This window comes from Tachysurus fulvidraco, chromosome 23 (genome assembly GCF_022655615.1).
Source record: "Tachysurus fulvidraco isolate hzauxx_2018 chromosome 23, HZAU_PFXX_2.0, whole genome shotgun sequence".
Lineage (NCBI taxonomy): Eukaryota > Metazoa > Chordata > Actinopteri > Siluriformes > Bagridae > Tachysurus > Tachysurus fulvidraco.
Window position 1 is genome coordinate 21,836,664 of NC_062540.1, and position 27,500 is coordinate 21,864,163.

Below are 27,500 nucleotides of genomic sequence, written 5' to 3' on the forward strand. Positions count from 1 at the left end.
AACCCATGTGAGGAAATAACTTCACCAAGAGAGTGAGTATACAGGGAGAAAAGAAGAGGGCCAAGTACTGAGCCCTGTGGGACACCAGTGAGAAGTCTACATGGAGCAGATGTCACTCCCCTCATATGAGCGTCCTTCCAGGTAGGAAGCAAACCATTCCCATTCCCATCTGAGCAAGATAGTCAGACAGGTGATTGATAAACAACATATCCAAGTATTTTAGAAAGCAAAGAGAGAAGTGATACCAGTCTGTAATGTCTGATGGATCCAGAGTAGGTTTTTTCAGGATTAAAATATCTCCCTCTCCTGATCAATCAATCAATCAATCAATCAATCTTTATTCATAAAGCACATTTAAAAACAGCCGAGGCTGTCCAAAGTGCTGTACATCAAAATAAAAAACACAATTTAATCTTTGTAAAAACAAATCATAAAAACATTAAAAAACAACTACATCACACAGCCAGAATTCTCCTACGCCTTCATCATCACAACTCTCAACCATAGCAGCAGAAAAGTTTCTACAACTCATCCAGTCTTACAATCCGTGTAGTCGGGGCAGATGTGAAGGTCTGGCAGGCTTCTTCTCACTGTACTAGGAGGTGATGTCTTCAGCAGTCAGGGAGGATGAAACAGGTGGAGCTGAGGGGATGAGAAGTGAAGAGATTCCAAGGATATTGTGCAGAAGCTTTAAGTTTTCATTTGAAGCCACATCTGAGAAGTGTGATCGTGCTGTTGTGTGGATGTGTTGTTGTGGTGTTGTGTGGATGTGTTTTGTTGATGTTTTGTTGTGGTGTTGTGTGGATGTGTTGTGTGGATGTGTTGTTGTGTGGATGTGTTGTGTTGTTGTGTGGATGTGTTGTGTTGTTGTGTGGATGTGTTGTGTTGTTGTGTGGATGTGTTGTGTTGTTGTGTGGATGTGTTGTGTTGTTGTGTGGATGTGTTGATGTGGATGTGTTGTTGTGTGGATGTGTTGTGTTGTTGTGTGGATGTGTTGTGTGGATGTGGTGTGTTGTTGTGTGGATGTGGTGTGTGGATGTGGTGTGTTGTTGTGTGGATGTGGTGTGTGGATGTGGTGTGTTGTTGTGTGGATGTGGTGTGTGGATGTGGTGTGTTGTTGTGTGGATGTGGTGTGTGGATGTGGTGTTGTGTAGATGTGGTGTTGTGTAGATGTGGTGTTGTGTAGATGTGATGTTGTGTAGATGTGATGTTGTGTAGATGTGGTGTTGTGTAGATGTGGTGTTGTGTAGATGTGATGTTGTGTAGATGTGATGTTGTGTTGTTGTGCTTACATATAGATGTAATGATTAATTGTACTCTCTTAAACTCCAGGCCAATGTTGTCATCATTGTTGTCCCTAACCCTGGTCCTCTAGGAGACTTCCTGGAAGGAGTTTACTCACTGTTCAGTGCTTTTCCTTCCGGTAGACACCCCCCCCCACCACCACCACCACCACCACCACCACTCAAAATGTAAATGTACCAGAATTAGCTGAAGAGCTATTTTTCATCTGCAGTCCCTTGGCAGGTCAACACAGTACCAAAATTAAATACATGAAAAACACAAAACAAATTAAAACACTAGATAATAATAAATACAATACAAAAATGGGCAGTACCAAAGATAAAATATGTTAACTATTGATGATTGCAATTTTGATTGTTTTTAATCCATTTCTTGAGTTTGAATGATGAATAGCTGGTGCTCTTTCTGAGTTCAGTAGGGAGACAATTCCAGTAATTTGAGGCCCGTACTGAAAAAACTGCCTGACCGAACTTACTTTGCCTATACTGTATAACACAGTCTCCCCTGGTAGCTGCCCTGTTTGCCCTCACTGGTATTCCTCAGTTGTATAAAGTCACGCAGTGGTGGGGGTGCAAGCCCATGTAAAATTTTAAAAATGAGACAGGCATTGTTCAGTCTCTTGACATTTCTAGACTGGATTACTGCGACACACTGCTGGCAGGTCTACATATGAATGCAATTCATCTTCTGTAAATGATCCAAAATGCATCTGCACGGCTTGTGTTCAACCTCCCTAAGTTCTTCACACCACGACACTGCTGTGTTCCTCCACTGGCTCCTGTAGCTGAACACATCAGATTCAAAACACTGATGCTGGCCTACAAAGCCAAAACCAGGTGGTGGGATGAACTTCCCCTAAGGGTACGGACAGCTGAGTCACTGGCTATTTCCATACGGTGATTGAAGACCTACGTATTCAGGAAACACTAAAACTAGCACTTCTTTCCTTATTTTTGCATTAAAAAAAAAAACAACAACAAAAAAACCTTTTGAACTTTTTTATTGTAAGTTTGAACAATGTTTTAAACTCATGGTATCTTAAGTCTGTAACTGAGTGACCCAGAGTTAAGGTATCCAATGTTAGAGATTTATTAAGCACTTTTGTACGTCACTCTGGATAAGGGCGTATGCTGGAAATGGAAATGGAAATATAAATGTAAATGGACTCATTCTCGCTTTCGCTCAACAGCTGCATCCAAATAAACAAAGGACAAAATGTCCTGGACCTGCTTTTCACCCATCCTTCCTCAGCTACAGACTTGAATGCTACCTCACTTCACATCTCTGATCATCACATGTTATCCAACTTTCCAACCAACTTTCAGCTTCTCTCTCTTACCAGCCGCAACTTCCACCCTGTCTGTTCTTCTTTTATAGCTTCTGGCACTCTTTCATCTCTTTATGATCCTGACACTTGGACTCGATCACAGACACTTTCCTCTCCTCTCTTTCCTTAACCATGTATCTTCTCTGCCCTCTGTCCACTAAACCCAAGAAAACTTTTTGTTCTGCTCCTTGGCTTTCAGATGTGTTGCACAGCAATTGAAGAGAGCTAAGATCATCTGAGAGAAAGTGGAAGAACTCACAACTCGTTGCAGAGCTTGACTCTTACTTTATACCCCTGGTCTCTATAGTAGTGTCTTCTGCCAAGACTTTCTTCTACAAGGAAAAGCTTGAAGCTTTGGCACAAGACCCTCGTAAGCTCCACAACATCATCTCATCTCTACCCAATTCCACCTGCTTCATCCTCCCTGACTGCAGAACTCTTTGCTTTTTTTTTTTTTACCACGAGAAGATCTGCAGGATCTTCACTTCTGCCCCAACTGCACCTACATCTCACAGTCAGAATTTTCCTACTCCTTCGTTATCACATTTATTATTTATTTAAGCAACCCTGAGATACCACAGCTTCTGTTCAGATCTCAGCATGTCTGACAGACATATCATTGTGGATGACGGCTCATCAGATGAAGCTCAATCCTAGCAAAACTGAACTTCTGATCATCAGGTGATTCATCCCCAGGTCATGATCTTGGGGGTAACTATGGACGCACAACTGTCCTTTTCTTAACATGTTGCTGAATTTTTCTGGCACCGATGTGGTGGAATGAACTTCCCCTAGGAGTCCAGACAGCCACTGGCTATCTTCAAATGAAAGTGACGTGACATACGGCTAAGTACGGTGACCCATACTCAGAATTCGTTCTCTGCATTTGACCCATCCAAAATGCACACACACCGCAGTGAACACACACACACCGTGAACACACACCCGGAACAGTGACGGTTGAAAATGACGAATGAAGACCTACTCTTCTTCATGAAATACTTCGATTAGAACTTTCTCTTTTGAGAAACTTCTACTGGAACTTTCTCTTTTTAGAAAGCACTTTTGTATGTTGCTCTGGATAAGAGAGTCTGCCAAATGCTGTGAATGTAAATGTCAATGTAAACGTAAATGTAAATGTCAATGTAAACGTAGATGTAAATGTCAATGTAAATGTACTGCAGAGGCAAATTTCACACTTTGACATTCTCAAAGTTTAAAGCCGGACTTCTGTGTAACTATGTTTCAGGTGACTTTAATATGTAATAAATAAATAATAAACAGGTGATAAATAACACCTTAGTGCTGTGATAAACAAACCTCAGTGATGTAATCTTTTCCATCTTTACCATGAATGGCTTTAACTGCACAGATATCCAAACCCCCGAACAGCTCACTGCACGTATCCACCCACATCTTATACCTAAACACACACACACACACACACACACACACACACACACACACACACACACACACACACACACACACACACACACTAGGTAAGGGTCTTTGTTAATCATTTATAGAGACTAAAACTTTATAAAACATTTAATTGTATTAACAGAAGTTTATTTTTGTTAAAACAACAGAAATACAATCTATACACAAAAAAATAAATAATATAGAATATGTATATATATATATATATATATATATATATATATATATATATATATATATATATATATATATATATATATATAAAGACTGATTAATGGTGTTTATAAAAAAGGAGGTGTAAGCAGCTAAGTCTACACTTAAAGCAGCTGAGGGCTGATGGATGGTGTATGTTTGTACACACACTGATATACATCCACTGATGTTATTATGTTCATGATGTTCATGGAAGATCTTTTGCAAGTTTGCAAGTTATAATTACTAAGTTATGGATCTGTTCATTTAATAATAAGTTAATAAAATATGGTTCACATCTCAAGTTCCTCCAAAAGCTTATTTTTTGTGTTCTCACTCACACTTTGTTGGTGTATATTTATTATTGTCATAGCTGTGTATTCAATATGACCACTGAAGTGACAGTGAGAGACTGAGTGCATCTGTTCACACTGATTATAATAAGATATCTTATTATAATGTCCATTCGGATCGATCTTAAACTTTTTATGAATACATGTTTTAAGTTATGATATAACACCACTGACACGCCATCGGGACTGTGGTCACCGTGGCCCAGAGGGGTGTGGCCCCCGCTGCGGCAGGCGGCCCTTATTTTTCTGTATTGAAGGTGGCAACCCTACTCATTATAGAACAGTGACCCCTAGTGGACACCTTTTCAAAGACAAATGGCTCTTACATACCGGCCCCTAATTGGGACACATACCAATTCTCAACACATACAAAAGAGCCATAAAATAAATAGAAATTGTGAGCATAATAATCATGTATAATGATTGAATCGCTTAGCCCATAGACTCATGCAAGAAACAAAGCTTTGCTATTGGCCTGTCAATAACACTGGTCTTCGTTTGTAAACGCACAGAGCGCACCAGCCCTTCCTTATCAGGGAATGTTTCCAAAACTCTTCCAAGTGGCCAGGAGCCTCTAGGAGTCATTGGATGCATAATGACCACAATGTCCCTAGGCTTAAGGTTATTCCTAGTTTGGTTCTGCCTCTCCTGCCTCTCCTAGGTATTCTCTCACCCATCTCTTCCAAAATACGTCTGCAATGTATTGAACCTGTTTCCACCTTCTCTTTATATACAAATCATGCACATCGAATAATCCAGGACATAAAGAAGTTTAAACTGCTGCATAAGGATTTCAGTACAAAAGGTCACTGAGCTGCCAGGATCTAGGAATGCATACGTCTGTATTATCTGATCTCCTTTACTGGTTTTAACTTGAACTTGTAAGATAGAAAGTAGACAGCGATCTTTTCCGGCTCCTGTATGACCGCATGTTTCAGTAGTTCCTAAGAACTTGCATGCACCTGACTCCTTGGAAATTATGTCTGCATTGGCTGTATTTCTGTCAATATGAAGCACAGTAGTATGGGGCTGATTACTTATCTTACAAGTCAACCGCTTGCCACAGTTACGACTCATGTGCCCAGCACTTAAGCAACCAAAGCAAAGCTCTTTCTCCTTTAGAAAGTCCATCCTTTCCCTATGTTACAGGAGGGTTTGTATACAGTTTCTATAGAATATAAACAGTACAATTCACTCCACATTAAGCTGATGAACACATTCATGTTCACGGGAGTATCAGGATGTGATGTGTTACCTGTCTGTCATGGCCACTTGTTCCAGCATGGCTGTTCCTGTATTGGACTTCCAGTTTCCTGAGATGGAGGTTCTCCTAAAATATAGCCACACAAAGAAAACATAATGACTTCATTCATTTTCTACCACTTATCCGAACTTCTCGGGTCACGGGGAGCCTGTGCCTATCTCAGGCGTCATCGGGCATCGAGGCAGGATACACCCTGGATGGAGTGCCAACCCATCGCAGGGCACACACACACACTCATTCACTCACACACTCACACACTACGGACAATTTTTCCAGAGATGCCAATCAACCTACCATGCATGTCTTTGGACCGGGGGAGGAAACCGGAGTACCCGGAGGAAACCCCCGAGGCACGGGGAGAACATGCAAACTCCACACACACAAGGCGGAGGTGGGAATCGAACCCCCAACCCCGGAGGTGTGAGGCGAACGTGCTAACCACTAAACCACCGTGACCCCATAATGTTTTGATCTCTATTTTAAATAAAATAAAATGAAATAAAGTGCATATGTTCACTGTTACAGCTGTTCTCACATGTAAGCTTTGTATTCGCTTCCGATTTTCTGGATCCTGATGTCATACTTGGACTCGACAAAAGGCTCGGATGTGCTGTAGGTCTGTGTGAGAGCCACCACACTCGCAATGTCCTGGAACTTTGTGTGATTGTCCACTTTCACCTTCAGAAAAGCAGAAGAATATTCAGATTAAATTTTATGTTAATATAACCTCGATTATCTATAAAAAAAAAAAAACACCAGAATTATTTGCAAACTTCTTATTTATTAGTTTATTTACTTATTTGTTTGTTTGTTTTACTGTTTCACTGATTAAGGGGTTAGGAAATGTGCTCAGTTCATCTAAATTATAAACTGATCTAAATCAAGAATTACAGCATCCAAAATATTTAATAATTTACATTCTTTTACTCAAACTGTGAAGAATATAATACTGATATATTACTAAATATTTAATAACGTGTTGAATTCAAATAAAAAAAAAACTATAGCATCATAATAGGTTTACATTTATGAAACTAAATAAAACGTATTTGTTATTCGTATTAAAGGTTCTTCGTAGTTATCTGATGATTCTATAAAACATTTCGCTGTAGAGAAACAACCAAAGAAGCCTTAAAGGTTCTGCTTCTTCTCTGGAGGTGTTTTAGATGTGGAGGTGACACGTACCTTCCCCACACCGGAGTGGGCGTGTCCAATCTTCACCACCACAGGGAAGGTTGGCATGGTTACCTAAAGAATATCATAATAAAAAGTAGGTGAATATGATGTTTATGACAAAAGGCTGATGCTTCCTTTTATTTTACTTTGGTGTTACATGATGAGGTTCAGTTAACAAACTATATTTATGTCTAGAAGAAAAGAAACTTATAAATAAATAGATAGATAGATAGATAGATAGATAGATAGATAGATAGATAGATAGATAGATAGATAGATAGATAGATAGATAGATAGATAACGCTCTCACCATCTCTTTGTAGTTTGCGTAGTAGGTTTGGTCGATCAGTGGAAATTTTTCAGCTCCCAGTTTCCTGTGTGTGCTGATCAGCTGAGCGAACTGCAGAGCACAATAACACAGCATGCAGTAAATGACCTGAACAAATTACAGTTTCTCTGCTGACTCTGCAGACTCCATGACCACATCATACACACACACACACACACACACACACACACACACACGTGCACACACACACACACAAACACACACACCCACACGCACACACACAAGCACACACACACACACACACACACACACACACACACACACACACGTGCACACACACACACACAAACACACACATGCGCACACACAAACACATACACACATACACACACGTGCACATACAAACACACACACTCAAACACACATGCACACACAAACACACACATACACACAAACACACACAGAAACACACACGCGCTCACACACAAACACACACACAAACATACATGCACACACAAACACACACATACACACAAACACACAAATACACACAAACACACACACAAACACACATGCACACACAAACACACACATACACACAAACACACACATACACACAAACACACACAGAAACACACACGCGTTCACACACAAACACACACACAAACATACACACAAACACACATAAACACAAACAAACAAACACACAGACGTGCATACACAAACACACACAAACACACACACACATTTCTCCTCACAGGAAACCTCACAATGTTGGTGATATCTGTATGATTTCGTAAAGAGACTCACTGCCCACGGTTTATCACACATGTTGTAGATGGACTGGAGAGAGTTAATACTGGGGACTCCTGCGTACTGCAGACCAATCAGCAGGTTCCGGAAATCAGCGTTCTCTGTCATGCTGAAAGCGTGCTGACGAATGAGGACAAAGTCAGGCTTGAAGGACCTGAGAAGAAACATAGACTTTAAGACAAAACAGAAATTTTGGTGCCTGTCAGTCACAGTGAGGTGGATGTGACCTCTCTGTATCAATGAAGTGGGTGTAGTCCTCTCTTTGTATTAGTGAAGTGGGTGTGGTTTCTCATTCTGTATCATTGCAGTGGGTGTGGTTTCTCTTTCTGTATCAGTGAAGTGGGTGTGGCCTCTCAGTCTCTGTATTAGTGAAGTGGGTGTGGCCTCTCCATCTCTGTATCAGTGAAGTGGCTGTGGCATCTCTGTATCAGCAAAGTGGGTGTGGCCTCTCTGTTTCTGTATTAGTGAAGTGGGTGTGGTCTCTCTCTGTATCAGTGAAGTCGGTGTGGCCTCTCTCTGTGTATCAGTGAAGTGGGCGTGGCTTCTCTCTGTGTATCAGTGAAGTGGGCGTGGTCTCTCTGATAATACACACACGTTGTGTTCAAACTGAACTCACACCAATACAATAAGATACTGAACATTATTTTCAGATCTATTTATACATTATTTTAAATTGGAACATTCCACATTAGCTGCTGGATAAACCCACTGAAGCTTAGACTATTTACATGATTTAAACAACAAAGCATTTATTTACTGTTTACTCCTTTACTATTATCTGTTGTGTTTTATGGTGGTGTGATCAGAAGGTCAGATACATATCAGAGACATAGTAGTAATATCTTGTAGATATTTAAAGAGCAAGGAATTTGTGTGAAACAGTTTTTTCGAGTGTCTACGCTATAGCAAGAGGTTCAGTCCAACCAAAGCCAAAAAAATGACACACAGACTTGACAAACTCATCAAAACCGAACCTGAAACTCTTGTGCTTTGTAAAGGAACTAACATTCATGTCATTTCATTTATACATGAGTTCTATTGGAGAAATATCAGTGTGTCTGGAGCCTCACCGCACCACCTTGGTCCCGTTCCTGAGCACTTGCATGGCCACGTTGCACGTCCCGTTAGTGTGAGACACCACACTGATGTCATGAAACTCAGCCTGGAATATAGACATTCATTCATACAGGACATTAATCATAAATCCTAAGTAATAAAAGACAAACACAACATTATTCCAGACTCACCTGCTCCACCCGGATCTCATAATCTCCCTGCAGCCTTTTTCCTCTGAACACTTTGGCCCTGTGAAGAACATCACCACCACCACACATGTTAATGTAAAGTACTGAGGAAGGACTGCAGATAAAACACACTCACGTGTACATGGTGTGGAGTAATATGAAAGAAAACACCATCACACAGCACTGTGTGAAGTGTGACTCAGAATTAACACAGACATAAATGTTAAATAAATAATCACCATATCAATGAGTTTGATCTGTTGATGTGAAGCGTTAATAATGTGAATAATCTGAGGACAATGTAATAATTCATCATCGGCCATAAACGTATGAATTTGTTGCGATTTGCTGCTTATAGATTAACAGATCCGTGTGTTGTCGTGTTTTTATTTGAATTAGAGAATCAAAACTCGACACAAAAGCGAATGCTAAATAAGTCGCCCAAATAAAGGGAGCAACAGATCGGGGTTACAGATTTGTGTTGGTGATGGATATCGATTTAAAAATCATGACACCTTCTGCAGTCCTGAAGCTCTGCTCCTGTAGATACGAGATAAAGGACAACTGTATAATGTTGCTGCTCATTAGATAAAGCTTTAACGCTCCGAGTTTGAGAAGACTGAATGCAATGAGAGTGTGTTTTAATGAGACAGTAACAGGTCTATAGCACTGTCTGTAAACCAACACTATAACCATGACGATCATCTTTAAGCGCATCACTCTTTATTTTCACTTCTTTGCGCCTGTTATTTCTGAACCTCAGACAATGATCATGGTGAAGATTTAACTCTTTAGAACAAACTCAAATCTCCTGCACCTCAGATAGCTTTAGTAGGCCTCGTAGCTCATAGCCGCTACATTATGAAACCTTTCTGACAATTTGAAGAGACATTAAAGTCATTTTATAAGATGTTAGCTAGCTGTCACAACCAGAAACCTCAGATGACTCATGATGTACCATTCAGACCACATTTCAACAACTGCACAGTGGGTTCTTTCTTTATCACATCAATAAATTCAGACCGTCTATAACTGATCATGCAGCACAGCTACAAGTCCAGGCTCTGCTTAAGATTACCTCATGTTAGCTAGCTCTCACACTGAGATTAACTCATGTTAGCTAGCTGTCACACTGAGATTAACTCATGTTAGCTAGCTGTCACACTGAGATTAACTCATGTTAGCTAGCTGTCACACTGAGATTAACTCATGTTAACTAGCTCTCACACTGAGATTAACTCATGTTAGCTAGCTGTCACACTGAGATTAACCCATGTTAGCTAGCTGTCACACTGCGATTAACTCATGTTAGCTAGCTGTCACACTGAGATTAACTCATGTTAGCTAGCTGTCACACTGAGATTAACTCATGTTAGCTAGCTGTCACACTGAGATTAACTCATGTTAGCTAGCTGTCACACTGAGATTAACCCATGTTAGCTAGCTGTCACACTGAGATTAACTCATGTTAGCTAGCTGTCACACTGAGATTAACCCATGTTAGCTAGCTGTCACACTGAGATTAACTCGTGTTAGCTAGCTGTCACACTGAGATTAACTCATGTTAGCTAGCAGTCACACTGAGATGAACTCATATTAGCTAGCTGTCACACTGAGATTAACTCATGTTAGCTAGCAGTCACACTGAGATTAACTCATGTTAGCTAGCAGTCACACTGAGATTAACTCATGTTAGCTAGCTGTCACACTGAGATTAGATAAACAGAGGTGGTGTGTGAGCCACATGGACAGTTTATTAGAAACAGGAAACAACAGGGAAGCTTTGTATCGTGCACAAGAATGAGAAACCTGAGGTTCTGCCAAGCACCGAGACAAACTCTGCTGAATAAACCTACACTTTTATCTCTACTTGTAGCCTCATTGCCATGTCTAGATACTTTCACCCCTTTAATTGGATGCTTTGTTTGAGTAATGTGTTACTGTAGAGGTTTTCTGCTGCGTTTCTTTCTCTAATCACTTGTTACAGAAGCGGTTGGTGACTTCAGCTGTTCTCTACACACCCTGTAATTCTAGATCTTGTAGATGCACTGATTAGTGGTTAGATGAGAACTCAGAAGGTTCTCCACACAGCTGCTAGATTAGGAAGCTGAGCTCTGAGATTGCCTGCGATATTAAAGATCTTACGTATCATTGAATAATTTAGGACTATTCACATATTATTTAATAATTCATTCATTTCAGGTTTAATTTGCACCTTGTTACAGAGATGTGACTGTACATTAGCTGGAAGTGAAGAAGATGTTGCTCCTTTTAACTACTGTCTGGATTATAATCCATCACTATCTGATTTTTTCTCAGCTATAATCAACACAAGGCACAGAGGCACTCTCTGAAATAGATGCATGTATATTGATCTCTAAACTTGAGGAAAACCCTGACGCTAGCTCAGAACATTCAGACACTGAAAATGGGAGAACGGTCTTCAGCACAGTGTCTACAGAACACATGAGTCACCTCAGACTTGCTCACTGGGGGTAAATGCATACACATTTAAATATATCCAATATTAATCTTGAATTTTGTATTATATTAATCTTTATATTATTCTTTATAATAACCTTTTGTTCTATGTTTATGTTCCTGTAAAGCTGCTTTGTGACGATGTCTATTGTAAAAAGTGTTATACAAATAAACTAGAATTGAATTGAAGTGAATTGAACATACACAGATACACAGTCTGCACCTACACTGAGACTTCAGCTGATTACATTTCACATTATTTACTGTAAAACAAAGTGAAATCTTTTTAAAGCAGACTCAGTAGATCTGGGTTTCTACCTGCTGTCTCCATCCAAAACTAGTCCACATTGGTGTACAACATCCTGGCAGCCTGGGTTTAGGTGAAGAAGCAACTGAGTCAGATTATATTTAATTAATCAAGATTAAATAATATTATTAATTATTAGCCTGAGATCCTTTAATTCTTACATTGTGTACTTTGTGTTTAAAAATGTTTCCCTTCACTTCAGTGACACTGTTTAGAATATAGATGAGGTCTGATGAATCTCAGCCAAATCACTCTCTCACTCACTCATCTTCTACCGCTTATCTGAACTTCTCGGGTCACGGGGAGCCTGTGCCTATCTCAGGCGTCATCGGGCATCGAGGCAGGATACACCCTGGATGGAGTGCCAACCCATCACAGGGCACACACACACTCTCATTCACTCACACACACACACACACACTACGGACAATTTTCCAGAGATGTCAATCAACCTACCATGCATGTCTTTGGACCGGGGGAGGAAACCGGAGTACCCGGAGGAAACCCCTGAGGCACGGGGAGAACATGCAAACTCCACACACACAAGGTGGAGGTGGGAATCGAACCCCCGACCCTGGAGGTGTGAGGCGAACGTGCTAACTACTAAGACACCGTATGCCCCTTCAGCCAAATCACTAAGGAGAAAAACTTCTATTCCTTTCACTCGACACTGTAGTGAAATATAAAACCTGAGATAAATCAGATGGTTTGGAATAATAATAATAATAATAATAATAATAATAATAATAATAATAATAATAATAATAATAATAATAATAATAATTCCACTGCTGTTGATTCCCTGAGGTCTACACATCTGGACAATGCACTTCCTGATGTGAGCTCATGACAGCGATTGTGTCATTGGCTGCTGGTTCAGTGGCTCAGGAGCTTGGAGATGATTAACTTGATGCGCTCTCATTGTTCTGCTGTTTTGCAGCGAGCTCTAATAAACTGGACCACTGCAGCGGAGTGAAGCCTTCTCTTTGTCAGCTTTCTACAAAATCACACTCCATATGGTGTAAACAAACGGCTAGTCAGGGATTCACACTGGGATTCGTCTTCATTTCACTGTTCTGCAGGTTTTGGTGCTGATAAACAATAGATGTGACCAACAACATACTGCAAGATATTTCAGTTTTAATAGGTTATAAAATGATAACGCTGACACGATGGGAGAAGCAAAGATTTGTGTTTTAAAGAATCCAGAAGCTGATTATTTTTTAGTGATTATTGCCGTGTTTTATTCTTCTTACCAACAAAAAGATTTGTATTGATTTGTTCATCAATCGAGTGACAAACTGTTGTGTGTCAGCTATAAACACTATTCCCCTCAGCACACACACGCACTCACACATGCACACACACGCACACACACACACGCACACACACATACACGCACACACGCACACACACACCTACATACACCCACACACACATTTTTAATATTAGGGAAGCATGTGCTGTGCAAGTCCCTTGAATCAGACTGTAGAACATACCATATAAAATACTATAATCACTCAATAACAATCGTTACATAAGAATGTATTTTACACGACTCTCAGTGTCCTTCACAGCTGCGTCTGATGTCATATAATACTCCCAGAAGACAGAGTTTCTGTGGTTGTTAAACACACGACTGCCTGCCATGTTTATGTCTGTTCCAGGCTTTTTGCTGGAGGCTGCTGATGAGAGGTCACACCATGGACATGACCTCATAAAGCCCTCAGTGTACAGCATCCTTAATAAGGAACTACAGCTCATTCTCTGTAGAAATAGTTATTATATTAAAATTATTAATAATAATAATAATAATAATAATAATGATGCAAAAAATCCTGTCATTTAAAACATTTAAATGTAGCCATCAAGAAGAAGAAGAAGAAGAAGAAGAAGAAGAAGAAGATGAAGAAGAAGAAGAAGAAGAAGAAGAAGAAGAAGAAGAAGAAGAAGAAGAAGAAGAAGATGAAATCAAAACACAAAAAGATAAAATAATTAAAATATCATTAATACAAAATTTACCTGGAAATTAGATCTTTAAAATAAAGCTAAAATTGTAATATTAAATAATAAATAAATAAATAAATAAATAAATAAATAAATAAATGACTTATTTACTAGATCACACACACCTATCTTTAGAAAATACTGTATATCCCCTTACAGTTTATTTTTTCTGGAGTTATATATTGTATATTTTTACATTAGATCGTTTTCTTTTCCTGTTTAGAAGGAAAAGTTTCTCTGAACTGAACACATCATGAATCTGCACTTCCTTCAGCTGGTGGTGTTAAACACACATTTACATTTACAGCATTTAGCAGACCCCCTTATCCAGAGCCACTTATTAGCGCATTTTATTAATACAACTGAGCAATTGAACCCACAACCTTCCGTTTGGTAGCTTAACCTCTAGGCTACCACATGCATACACACACACACACACACACACACACACACACACACACACACACACACAGAAATGCACACAAACACACACATACACACAAACACACACACAGATATGCACACAAACACACACACACACACACACACACACACACACACACACACACGCATGCACAAACACACACACTGACAGACATGCACACAAACACACACACACGCACACACACACACACACACACAGACATGAACACAAACACACACATACACACACACGCACACACACACAGACATGCACGCACTCATGCATGCACACACACACACACACGCACACACAAACACACACAGGGGTGTATCCAGGGGAATGCTTTGCAGCGACACATTTATTGACGTGTGTAAAACGCAGTTTTTCCTACAACGTTACATCTCCTGGGAATCTTGAAGCGTTTTACTAGCTCGAGAATTGAGGAGGAAGATCCTGGCGCTTCACTTAATAACCTTAATGTGTGTAATTACATAGTCTTATAACCTGACATTAAATTCTATTAAACACCAACACAGCCGAGTTCTGGACTCTGACAACGGTGCAGGTTTATGTTAATGCACTCACTTTAATACCTTATCGTTTCTATAGCAACAGCTCACACAGACAGAGTCGTACAGCAGACGCTCCACATCAACGGATTAAAAAGATGTATGGAAGGAGTCTCCAGTGTCAGTGCTTTAACACAGAGCATGACTGTGCACTTATATTCCATGAAGAAATACATCTATTAAATCCTGCCTTTTCAGACACACAACTGCTGGGACAGGAGACACGCAGTGAGTTTCAACACGGCCTTCGTTATTATTCCAAAGGGATTTGTTATGACACAGTAGTGAGTAGAGATAATAGAGAATTTTCCGGATTTCTGTCCAAGAACACGACAGCATTGCTAAATACATTAGGGCTCTAAGGATAAACACAAATGAATTAAATAGTCTGATTACGTCTGAGTTTTTTCTGCTTCATGGACTTGTTGCTGTCGAACACAAATAAGGAATTAATCTCTGTTCTAAACATGATAAGAGATTAATCACAGCAGCAATATGAAATAATGCTTACACATGGGACAAAGAGGAAGACTGAGTGACAAGAGCTCAAACAAATATGGTGCAATTTTCATATAAATCTTTAAGAATGAGTTCAAATTACTGGTGTAACGTATTTGTGCTTGTGAATAGTTTGCTGTATAATTACTGCATTGAGATGCACAAGCATCACATTTAGAAAATATTATAATAACTATTTTATAATTATATATTTATAAGTACAGAGATTCCTGACTGCAAATATTCTACGAAATTACTCATAATCATGAAATCAGACCACACATTATGGAATAAACATTAGAGCTGACCGAAGATGGCACCACGAGTGATGGAGGAGACGGAGGATTCGTGCTCGTTGCATCGTGCGTATCAGGAAAACCCAGAGCATGCACTCACTCAGTCACGCATGACCTCGTAACAACATATCAACATCGCATTTCATCAGTTTCATCCTAATAATCCCACTCACAATTACATGCACAGCCGTTTCTGGATTTAGAAGCTCAAAAAGCTTCACCACACCTACCATTCCTGCTGCGGCACATCGATGACCAGCAGGATTTTGAACTTCTTGCTAACGGGGACGGGGGTCTGTTCGACGAGCCCTGCCGAGGCTGCTGTTTGCTTCACTACGTTGGTGATGGAGCTGAAAAATCCTGCACCTGAGGGCTGGGCAGCAGGTTGGGGTTTCGTCTCTGTTGTCAGGCTCGGGTTCTGGGTCGGACAAACCTGAGGAGCCGATTCAGACGCCACCCCGGGTGGAGAAGGCTGGGAAGGATCAGCTTTCTGCAGGTCTGATAGGTAACCGTTAGGCAGGTTGGAGATGAAGGTGCTGTCAGAGAGACGTCTGCGCAGGTAGTTCATGGCTGTGGATGAGGATCGAATCTAAAAGTCCTGATGCAGGAAGAAGGAACCAGTGCTGCTCAGATTAGGACTGCAGGAGGTATGTGAGCTCTTCGAGAGATTATCACTCATCAGAATGGAGCGGGTTTCCTCCTTCTGCGTCTCTGTGCTTCCTCTCAGCTCTCGATGCCTGCGCTGCTGACGTCGCTCATCCTCATCCACCAATCAGATGCTTCTAAAGGCTGCAGGAGACGAGATGCTCTGCTCCCTCCCTCTGTCCATTCCTCCCTCCCCTTCCCCCATTCCTCAGCCTCACGACCATCATGGCTTTCTATCCGCTGCAGAAAAGGCAAAACAAGATAAATAAATAACACAAACCAGGGGGGTTCCAGTGCAAGTGTGGCGAATAAAATGGAGGCAACAGAGAAACGATACGATCTCTGGGTCGAAGGGACAGAAAAGAGAATAAAATGTGATGTCTGATAACAAACCGATGTCTTTTTATTATTCAGTTAGCATTTAGTTATTATTACGAAATTTAATTAATAAACAGGATGCATTTCTGAACTACACCTTGTGATGTGTAGTGCAACCGGTTTTATATTGAACCACTAAAACTACATCATATCTTTATATCCCATGTGTCGCAGTCAGACAGGGCCATGGGTCAGTGCTGCACATTATAGAATTACACTTAAACTGAACTGAGGATAGATTTTAATTTAATTAAATCCCATGTTTTTATTATAAAGGTATCAAAAATAATTAATATAACTTCTGGATGAATGTATAAATGTACTGGCTATAATATATATTGTACACCAAATGTATAAATGTACATAAATCTAAAAACTCTGATTTACGTGATATTCATATTTAATGAGTGTTAAATGTATGATGTTTTATTAACTAAGCTGTTTGTTGCCATTGTTCCTGCTGTGAGCGTCACAGCTAAAGGCCAAACCCACAATACATACTGGGCTAATATGCTAAGATCTCATGCTAGCTGGCTAGCCGTTTGTTTGAGAAATAACGCTTAATAATGTAAAGTAATCGGAATATAATTGTATGAATGTGGCTTGTTTTTTTTTTATTTCAAAATATAAATCTGTCTGTCGTCGAATGAACTTAAATAGTATTGTTTCGTGTGACGTTTTGCTTTAACCAGCTAACATTAGACACAACTCCACTTTGGACGGCTAACTGTTTAGCACGTTAGCTTGTGAGGTAAAGCAGCCTGTGTGCTTGCTAGCAGAAGGACTCTGTGGCTTCGTTTAAATCTTTGCAAATTGTATTATTTAGTGACTACGTTTGCGTCTAAAATCTACTGAAAATTAGCCGGTTTTATAAGTATCACCTGAATCACGTTTTCTGGCTTTAGCAAAAGAAAACGAGTCAAAGTTGATTGAGTTTGATCACTTTTTCTGCTAAAGGCTAAGCTAGCTAGCTACAACCGGGCTAGCTAGCTAGCTTGGCTAGCTTTTAAGCTAAATGCTTCTTACGAGAATGGACCTTTTGAGCCACCAATTTATGGATAAAATGAACAATAACATCGGAAGACTTCACTACGATTCTTATGATGGTGAGTGGTTGAGTTGTTATCTGTTTATTAGCTGGGAGCTAAACAATAAAGAGCTAGCGAGGGTTAGCGAGTTAGCTGTAGAATACGTTTATAGGCGTGTAAAAGTGCTAAAAGTGCTGATCAAATGTAGTAATAATAATAATAATAATAACAATATTAAATTGCCCCCGAGTCACAGTTTGTTTCTTCTGTTTTTTATTAAGTATAGCTGTCGTGCAGGGCTTAGAAAATACCAATTTATTATTTTTCTTCCATGTTTCTTATCATTATTACTATTGTTATTACTATTATTATTGTTGCTGTTATTATTATTGTTCTTCTTATTATTGTTGTTATTGTTATTATTGTTGTTGTTATTATTATCTATTAAAGTATTAGCGACAGAGATTCCATTTATTCTGTATACATTTATTTATCATGCAGTGTTTATCAGTGTTTAGTGTCACCTCTCAGTTAAGGACACAGTGATCGTTTGTGTATTTTAGATGATTCTGGGGACTCCAGGATGCACACACTGTCCTCTTCTACAGGAGACAGCAGGACAGGGACGCCGATCAGTCCGATTAAAAGAAAGTTTGATGATGTAGAAGTGGGGAGCGGACAGGAGTATGAAAATGAACAAATGGCCAAGATGAGCTGCTTGCTTTCTTCTCACCTGTAAGTGTAATGTCGTGATTTATAACGAAGCACTTCATCACAGAGACGTCAGCTGTTTTCACCAGAAAGTTATCGGATCACGTCACAGAATTCATTTGTGTTGTCCCTGAATCGTCATGAGCGTATCATTTATATATCAAAATGTTCTATAAGGGGAAATATTCTGTAGTTACATCTGAAGCTGATAAAGTTACAGCTGATAAAGTTACTTTTAAGACTGTAAATATCATGAAGAAGAGAGTTTTAAAGAATTGTCACCAAAGCTCTCTCTTAAATAAGCTTGTTAAAGGGTCTAAAAAGTGTCACTGCTTCACTAAGGTCATGATGTTCACAGTCAGAGCTGCTTCACAATTGTGTCTAAAAGTGTCTGTTTATTTTCTGATTATACCAAGAACAAACATTTAGTTCACACAGTTTTTGCTGTACTTGATGCCATTTCCTGTCGTTTTGGTTCTAAGGGGAAATCCGGTGGATGGAGACACCAGGCCAGAACCTTGGACCCACTGCCACAACTTGTTTGAGCAGGCTTCCTCTGCCATCAGCGGGCTCCATGCTGGCCGTCTGTATTCGCCGTTCCACTTCTACGCCATGGAGCAGCCGTTGGCTCTGACCAAAAACAGCACGGACACGGCCATGTCCTCTTTCCCCACATCACTCAGCTCCACAGAGCGACAGCAGGTCAGTTATCAGTGTAGGAGTAATAGAGTAAATACACATTATGAGTGCATTATTGTACACCTGTAACTGTCAGATCTGCTGTTACATAACAGGTAAAATAACTGTGATCATGTATTTAATGTTGCTCAGAATCGTCCCTCGGTGATCACCTGTGCTCCAGCAAGTAACCGCTCATGCAGCCTCTCAAACTGTCACATGTCTCCAAACGGCTTCTCCTCCGCCGTCAGTAACGCCAAGAGCAAAGCTAACGGTAAGGACTGATGTTTCGTTTAAATGACTTACGTATGTTTTATATGTAGTCATGGATATCATTTTTGTTATTCAGTCTTAGTTGAAGGCACAATTAAAAAGATAAAAAGCCCTAAAACGTTTGGCATAAAGGACAGTTTGATTGACTGTTTGTGTGTGTGTGTGTGTGTGTGTGTGTGTGTGTGTGTGTGTGTGTGTGTGTGTGTGTGCGCGCGCACACATGACCCTGTCTCGCTCCCTCTCATTAGCCAACGCTGTGTGTGATCCTGTGATTGAGGAACACTTCCGCCGCAGTCTGGGGAACATCTATAGAGAGCCGGAGGTGGCGTCTAACTCTGTGTCCATCACCGGGTCAGTGGATGATCACTTCGCCCAGGCACTGGGAGACACCTGGTTACAGATTAAAGCCAAGGGCAGTGGCTCCGGGAGTCCTGAGTCCACTTCATAAAGTTCATAGAACCTGTCTGAACCTTCTGGGTTGGTTTGTCCTGGTTAAACTCCTTTCACATCAAGTCTGAGCGCAGAAATGATCATTATTGTTATTATTATTATTATTATTATTATTATTATTATTATTATTATTATTATTATTAGGTGTTTGGCTGAACAGACTGTCTTCCATGCCTGAAGAATAATTTTTATTCTTAGGCTTTAGATTGGATCAGTAATTTCTCTTTCAGATCTTAGACCATAAGGATCACACATAGGATTATAAACAGACACAGTTGTGTAGGAATGACGGCACTAAATTAAAAACAGCAGTATGTAATGTTTAAACCTTTTTACCTTGTATACCACACAGGTCTCCCCTGAGGTCTGATTTGTACTTCTGTCCAAATATATTTTAGTATATTTTATTTTATTTTAAATTTAAAAAGAAAAAGCTGTTTAAATGTGACTCAGAATCACAACCAGAGCACACAGTTCAACAGAACAAGCCAGGAATCCATTCCTGACCCTAAATAAAACTATACTGCAGTAAAACACTACATTACTACACTATTTTTAAGGCTTAGTCTGAATCAGAGTGAAACTGGTTATTTTGGTTAGCTTGGTATTTGGCACATTTTACAAGTTAAAATTGTACAAAACAAATCTTGTTTAATTCTTCTTCTTCTTCTTCTTCTTCTTCTTTCGGCTTTTCCCTTCAGGGGTCGGCACAGCGAATTACAGATAAAAAAGATTTCACCTGAGTACAGAGAATACAGATCAGGCACTAAAGAGACCATTTGATAATTGTGTAAATAAATCGCTTGTGTTTCTCTACAGCACTACAATCAGTGTTACTCAGGAATAAGAAGCCAGTTTGATTCACTTCCTGCAGTGAGTCGATACAGAGTCGAATCACTTTCTCAGTGGAATAGACTCGATAGCACATTGTACTTCTGTCACTAAGACTCTCGGACCCCGGTGTGATTGCACGACTGTGTCTAAAGAGCACTGAGGAACACACCAGGCTTGTGTTCACACACTGAGTTTCCTGTACAGTGTGCTTAGTGTAACTCCACACTGGTCCTCTAGTGACAGGGTCTGATAACACACACTACTGTCAGCATTTCATACACATATTTGCAGGACTATAAATCAGACTAAAAATGGGGTGGGGCTTATCCCTGAGCTGTGGATGGGGGTGGAGCTAAATGTGTAAACACAAACACGTACTTGCATTATACTGTTTCCTACAGAATATACAGCTTTAACCTGTACAAATGCCTTTAAGACATTTAGAGTGAAAGTTATTACTGTGACGAAGCTCAGATCGTTACGTATCACCACCAGATTCCTCATTATACTCATGTCCTTATAGCAGGGTCTCAGTCCTGTGGTGTCATTATGCAGTGCCTTGTCTAGTGTGAACCTGATGCACCTATAGGAGCAGAGAAACAGGACTTGGTGTGAAAGGTGAAACAGAAAGGTTTTTGAACAATAGATCGTTGTGAACAGGGCAATGAACAAATATCAGTCATGGGGTTTGTTTTGAAAGGCAGCCAAAGAAGCTTTCTTCTGTTTTGATTCATGTGCTGTATTTTATAACCGTCTCAAATGTGCAGATTTTTAGGTTTTAAACAAAAGACAAAAACCTACAATCCAGGAGCATCTTGCTATTCTGTTATCAGATGGATCATAATTCTGCATTTAGTCATAATCACACCGATTCTCAACACACCACTAAGATACGCATCATCCTGGGCTTTGGGCCGAGGACGCGTTTACGTTTTCATGGCTAACACACACTCATTAACCCGACACACAACCTGCGTCTATTTTACTCACAATCTTTAATCTGCTTAAATATGTACTTCAAATAGCTGGTATCTATTACACAGACTTCTATCTTTATCCTGTTGGTTCTTAGTTTTATTTTTTAATCAGTAACAGTTATAGAAAGTCCTGCTGCTGGAACAGTGTACTCAATATATTTTTTTAACAAATGTCTTTTAGATAGAACGGCATCTCGCTTTGAAGCACAGCCTCTGGAAAGGCATTTACATGCAGTATACACAGCTTTTATAGAATTATTTCACTTCTACAGATTTCTAACACCTTCCTACAGGACTGAGTGAGATGAACAGCAGCTTTACTGCCCCAGTTCTTTAGCACACTGCTCTGGTGTTCTACACTTTAATGATCAGGTTACTCACTGACCAACTTCTGGAACCGCCATGTGCTGATATCTAGTTTTATTTACATTATTATATGGTTACAGTATTTTTAAAAAATATATATATTTAACTGTTTTTCCATCCTGTAAGTAATATTTTCTCCATGTTCTCCAAACTGATTTCTAGATTTACAAAATCGACAAACTAAAATAACATTTTAACACACACTATTTGAGAATTTCCATCCAAACGTTTCACACATTTTACTTAGACCTCAAAAGTACAACAACTTACTCACCGATAAAAACTGTAATGAACTGATCAACATGTGAATCTTGACTGATTGACAGTTAGGTAGTTGCCCCTCCTTCTTCTCTCCATGTTGTCAGTCAGTCACATGTTTGTGTCAGTGCTCTCGTCTCGTCTCGTCTTGTCTCGTCTCATCGTTCACGTTTCAGTGATGTGCTTTCTGTCACAGTAAATGTTAAATTAAAAAATAGCCCCATGTTTCAGACAGTTTACACAAAAAAATGACACAATCCTGCTTCTAACGGTCAGATCTAACACTACAAATGGCAGTAAAACGCAGCTGAACCCCACATTACAGCAGGACATGGCTTCAGTACTCCTCACTGTCTGCATGGATCTGGTGTAAATCCTGACACAAACACGTCCTGTTTTATTTCCACCTCCTTAAAGCTGCAAAATTTACACTCAGTAATGTTTAAATATATAAAACAGAAGCTGCAGCCATGTTCGAATGAAACTTCATCAGGACATGTTGGGTTCCTGTCCCTGGTCCTGACTCCTAACTCCGTATTCTCATTTTTTACGACAGTCAGTGAGTCTGAAATCTCGAGTGTCTGTAATCAGTCGTCATGAATAAACACGAGCGAGATTAAACGTCCTTATCCTGAAGAAATCGTTAGGACGGCAGGACTATAGCGGTAAATCCGCAGTTTCCGTGGTAACCATTTACGTTAACACAGGGTTTATGGTTTGTCAAATCGGATAACTGTCAATGTTCCAGTGGGTTTCTACACAGATCACATCTCAGGATTTTATTTTTTACAGTTACACAAACATCTAATAAAATTTTTAGTTATTTTCAGTAAAAAAAAGAAAAAGCAAATCTTAAAACAAAGCCATAATGAAGATGAACAAAGTAATGGTGCCATAAAGAGACGAGTCGTGGAAAACAGATGTGTTAGTGGAAGATTTCACACACATCGTATTAGGAGGCGCTCTTTCACCGTTTAGTTGCCATGTTGTCGTTTTCAGCTCTGGGGAGTTTTTCCTTATATGGAGTTTTGTGGGTGTGGCTAAATGTTAATGCCGTGAAAGTGCTTAGTAATGAACTCGGAGTGTTTATCAGCATACACACGCGCAGCAACATGAAGAACATCTAAGTTACTGATCTGTTTGTAAATCAGGAGTGAATTTATTTTTTTGAGAAACATTTGCACGACGTTTCCCGAGAAGCCGAGTGCAGTTCGAGTTTTCACATGTTGTGTTTCTAAGTGTGTCGTGTAGTAGATTATTGGCACATGCTTACTGCTGAGCACCAGAACAAAAACACTAAAGGGCTTTTATTTAAAAAATAAATAGAAAACGGAAGCTAATCTTTTAGTGCGACGTTTCCCACATGCCAAAGGAAATATTAATTCCACCGAGGTTCCTTCTTCCTTCTGTAGAAAAACACTCTGAATTCTTATGTAATAAACAACGACCATCGTTACGCAGTGCGTGATGAATGACCAGCTTTTCTCTCTTGATTTTTACTTAAAACTTCACATTATCTTTATATTTAATATCCATTTCGCATGCCTATCTTTTATTTTCTCTTTTTTTTTCTTGAAAAAAGTTGATCTTTTTTTTTTAGGTCAGTTGACTGGCAGAACAGTTTGAGGAAAAGTCTAAATATTAGCCAGAGTTTTGAGGAAGCTTCAGAGTCACGTGTGTGATGACGTCTGTGTGTTGTACGTGGTTAAAGCGGTAAAGAGGCTGCGTCCTCGCATCGTAAGAGCTCTCAGAATAAATAGCCAGAATATTATAGCTAGTTTATATGTAACTCTATTTACTTATTTGGCTGTTTTTTTTTCTTACAATTGCAACTTTTATATGCATCAAACCAGAAAAAATAAATAAAAAAACTTGTAACAAACTCGTCTAATGATGACGGTGTGTTCTGCATCCTAATGAGATTCAAAAGGAGTTTTATTCTTTTTGCATTTCTAAACATTTCACATTCTCTGAAAGTCTGTTAGCATGTTGTAAACACTGTACAAACGTTCTGGAAGCTTCCATGTTGGAGAACCGGAGTCTCGTCCACTTTCCCTTTAACACAGTTCCTTGTCTCTCGGTTTTCCCTCCTCACCACTACAGGTCGCTTATGACTGTTAGTTTGAAAATATTCCACTATTAATTGAGCAGTTACAAAAACAAGCCAGCGGTGAACACTGGGAGAAGGTTTCATTACAAAACCTTTGTACAAAAAAAAAAGTGGGATTTAAAAAAGTTATAAATCATTATAAACATTGACAGTGGGATTATAGATCATTATAAACACGAGAGTGGGATTACAAATCATTATAAACACAGAGTGGGATTATAGATCATTATAAACACGAGAGTGGGATTATAAATCATTATAAACACAGAGTGGGATTATAAATCATTATAAACACTGAGAGTGGGATTATAAATCATTATAAACACTGAGAGTGGCATTATAAATCATTATAAACACTGAGAGTGGGATTATAAATCATTATATACACTGAGAGTGGGATTATAAATCATTATAAACACAGAGTGGGATTATAAATCATTATATACACTGAGTGTGATTATAAATCATTATATACACTGAGAGTGGGATTATAAATTATTGTAAACACAGAGTGGGATTATAAATCATTATATACACTGAGTGGGATTATAAATCATAAACACAGAGTGGGATTATAAATCATTATAAACACAGAGAGGGATTATAAATCATTATATACACTGAGTGGGATTATAAATCATTATATACACTGAGAGTGGGATTATAAATCATTATATACACTGAGAGTGGGATTATAAATCATTATAAACACAGAGTGGGATTATAAATCATTATAAACACCTGAGAGTGGGATTATAAATCATTATAAACACTGAGAGTGGGATTATAAATCATTATAAACACTGAGAGTGGGATTATAAATCATTATAAACACAGAGTGGGATTATAAATCATTATATACACTGAGTGGGATTATAAATCATTATATACACTGAGAGTGGGATTATAAATCATTAAATACACAGAGAGTGGGATTATAAATCATTATAAACACTGAGTGGGATTATAAATCATTATAAACACAGTGAGATTATAAATCATTATAAACACTGAGAGTGGGATTATAAATCATTATAAACACAGAGTGGGATTATAAATCATTATATACACACTGAGTGGGATTATAAATCATTATAAACACAGTGGGATTATAAATCATTATAAACACTGAGTGGGATTATAAATCATAAACACAGTGGGATTATGAATCATTATAAACACTGAGAGTGGGATTATAAATCATTATATACACTGAGAGTGGGATTATAAATCATTATAAACACTGAGAGGGATTATAAATCATTATATACACTGAGAGTGGGATTATAAATCATTATATACACTGAGGGTGGGATTATAAATCATTATATACACTGAGAGTGGGATTATAAATCATTATAAACACAGAGTGGGATTATAAATCATTATATACACTGAGAGTGGGATTATAAATTATTGTAAACACAGAGTGGGATTATAAATCATTATATACACTGAGTGGGATTATAAATCATTATAAACACAGAGTGGGATTATAAATCATTATATACACTGAGAGTGGGATTATAAATCATTATAAACACTGAGTGGGATTATAAATCATTCTCATTGTGTAACCAGGGGTTTATGAGCAACATATAAACCATGATCATTTCTAAGTACATTATAAATAGATTTATCTCTAATTCCTTCCTGCTGAAGCCATTTCAGATGTTTAGTGCCGGAGTCCATCATTGTCCTAACCCTATCCACAGCAGTCCCAGGTGTCAGTTAATATTCCCTTTAATACCACAAGGGGGCAGCACCAGTACACGTTCTACTACATCCATTCATCTGGCTTGACTTTTCTAGTGTCTATATTTCAGTGAAGCACAGAACAGTTAATCATGAACCTGAAGTTCGTTTATCTTTGTCTTCTTTTCTAAGCTGTTATTAATAAAACAGGACAGTCGAAGTCTCCTCTGCTCCTGTCCATCATTCCTGACTCCTACATCAGCTCCTCTGAGGTGTTGGACTCACTGATGCTGTAAATAATACTAATGACAGCTGAAGCATGTGTGTGTGTGTGTGTGTGTGTGTGTGTTTGTGTGTGTGTGTTTGTGTGTTGCAGTGGGTGTCTCAAGATTTACATAATTATTTGTAGATTATTTGAGCTTTATCTCTCTGTCTTCAGCTTTCTTCTCCTCTGAGGAGGATGTGAGCATGTCCTCAGGGGACAGAGCAGCTAAAATAGATTCTTTATACAAGTGCATTAAACACACACACACACACACACACACACACACACACACACACACACACACACACACACACACACACACACACACACACACACACAGCAGATGTAAGTGAAGCTGGCAGAACAGAACTCTTGGGCCTCGCAGCTTCCCAACATCACTGCTGCAGTTTGTGACACTGATCAGGGCTGAAAGGTGTAAAGGTGAAAGGTAAGAAGGTCCTCTGAGGTTTTCTCCATCGTGAGAACTGTGGTAAGGTGCAGAACCTTGACGTGATGGGGACAGAGCTCTGAGTTAGCTGGAGGTACATTCAGTATGTCAGTTCCTCTCTTCCTCTCCTCTACCTCTCCTCCTCTCTTCCTCTCCTCCACTCATCCTCTCTACCTCTCCTCCTCTCTCCTCAGTTGCTCCTCATAATGAGAAGAGATATGGAACCTGTCAGTTTTATTGTCAGAGATACGACCTGCTGCTCGAACAAGTCAAGAAGCCTTTATTGTCATTACACCATATCTAACTGTTACAGTACACAGTGACATGAGACAAGGTTTCCCCAGGATCAGTGTGGTACATAACACACACAGCTATAAGGACTTAGTGAGTTAGTCC

General features: G+C 39.2%; 2 protein-coding genes across 2 annotated transcripts in view; one reads left to right on the plus strand and one right to left on the minus strand.

Annotated features, from left to right (window-relative positions):
- The window catches only part of syn2a (synapsin IIa), an 18,396-nt gene extending 1,661 nt beyond the window's left edge, over positions 1 to 16,735 (minus strand). Inside the window, exons 1-9 of the mRNA XM_027159469.2 lie at positions 16,219 to 16,735; positions 9,410 to 9,467; positions 9,233 to 9,324; positions 8,160 to 8,316; positions 7,371 to 7,460; positions 7,070 to 7,132; positions 6,420 to 6,562; positions 5,876 to 5,950; positions 3,953 to 4,055 (exon numbers count right to left, since the gene is read on the minus strand). Of these exons, the coding sequence (XP_027015270.2) occupies positions 3,953 to 4,055; positions 5,876 to 5,950; positions 6,420 to 6,562; positions 7,070 to 7,132; positions 7,371 to 7,460; positions 8,160 to 8,316; positions 9,233 to 9,324; positions 9,410 to 9,467; positions 16,219 to 16,556 (1,119 nt within the window). The 5' untranslated portion in view covers positions 16,557 to 16,735. The remainder of the gene's footprint in view (positions 1 to 3,952; positions 4,056 to 5,875; positions 5,951 to 6,419; positions 6,563 to 7,069; positions 7,133 to 7,370; positions 7,461 to 8,159; positions 8,317 to 9,232; positions 9,325 to 9,409; positions 9,468 to 16,218) is intronic.
- Positions 16,736 to 17,478: 743 nt separating this feature from the next.
- On the plus strand, positions 17,479 to 23,425 carry vgll4a (vestigial-like family member 4a). The gene is made up of 5 exons (XM_027159482.2): positions 17,479 to 18,117; positions 18,603 to 18,774; positions 19,233 to 19,452; positions 19,582 to 19,702; positions 19,950 to 23,425. Exons 1-5 carry the CDS (start codon positions 18,027 to 18,029, stop codon positions 20,147 to 20,149), a joined length of 804 nt encoding a protein of 267 aa, XP_027015283.1. The 5' UTR covers positions 17,479 to 18,026; the 3' UTR covers positions 20,150 to 23,425.
- The last annotated feature ends 4,075 nt before the right edge of the window (positions 23,426 to 27,500 follow it).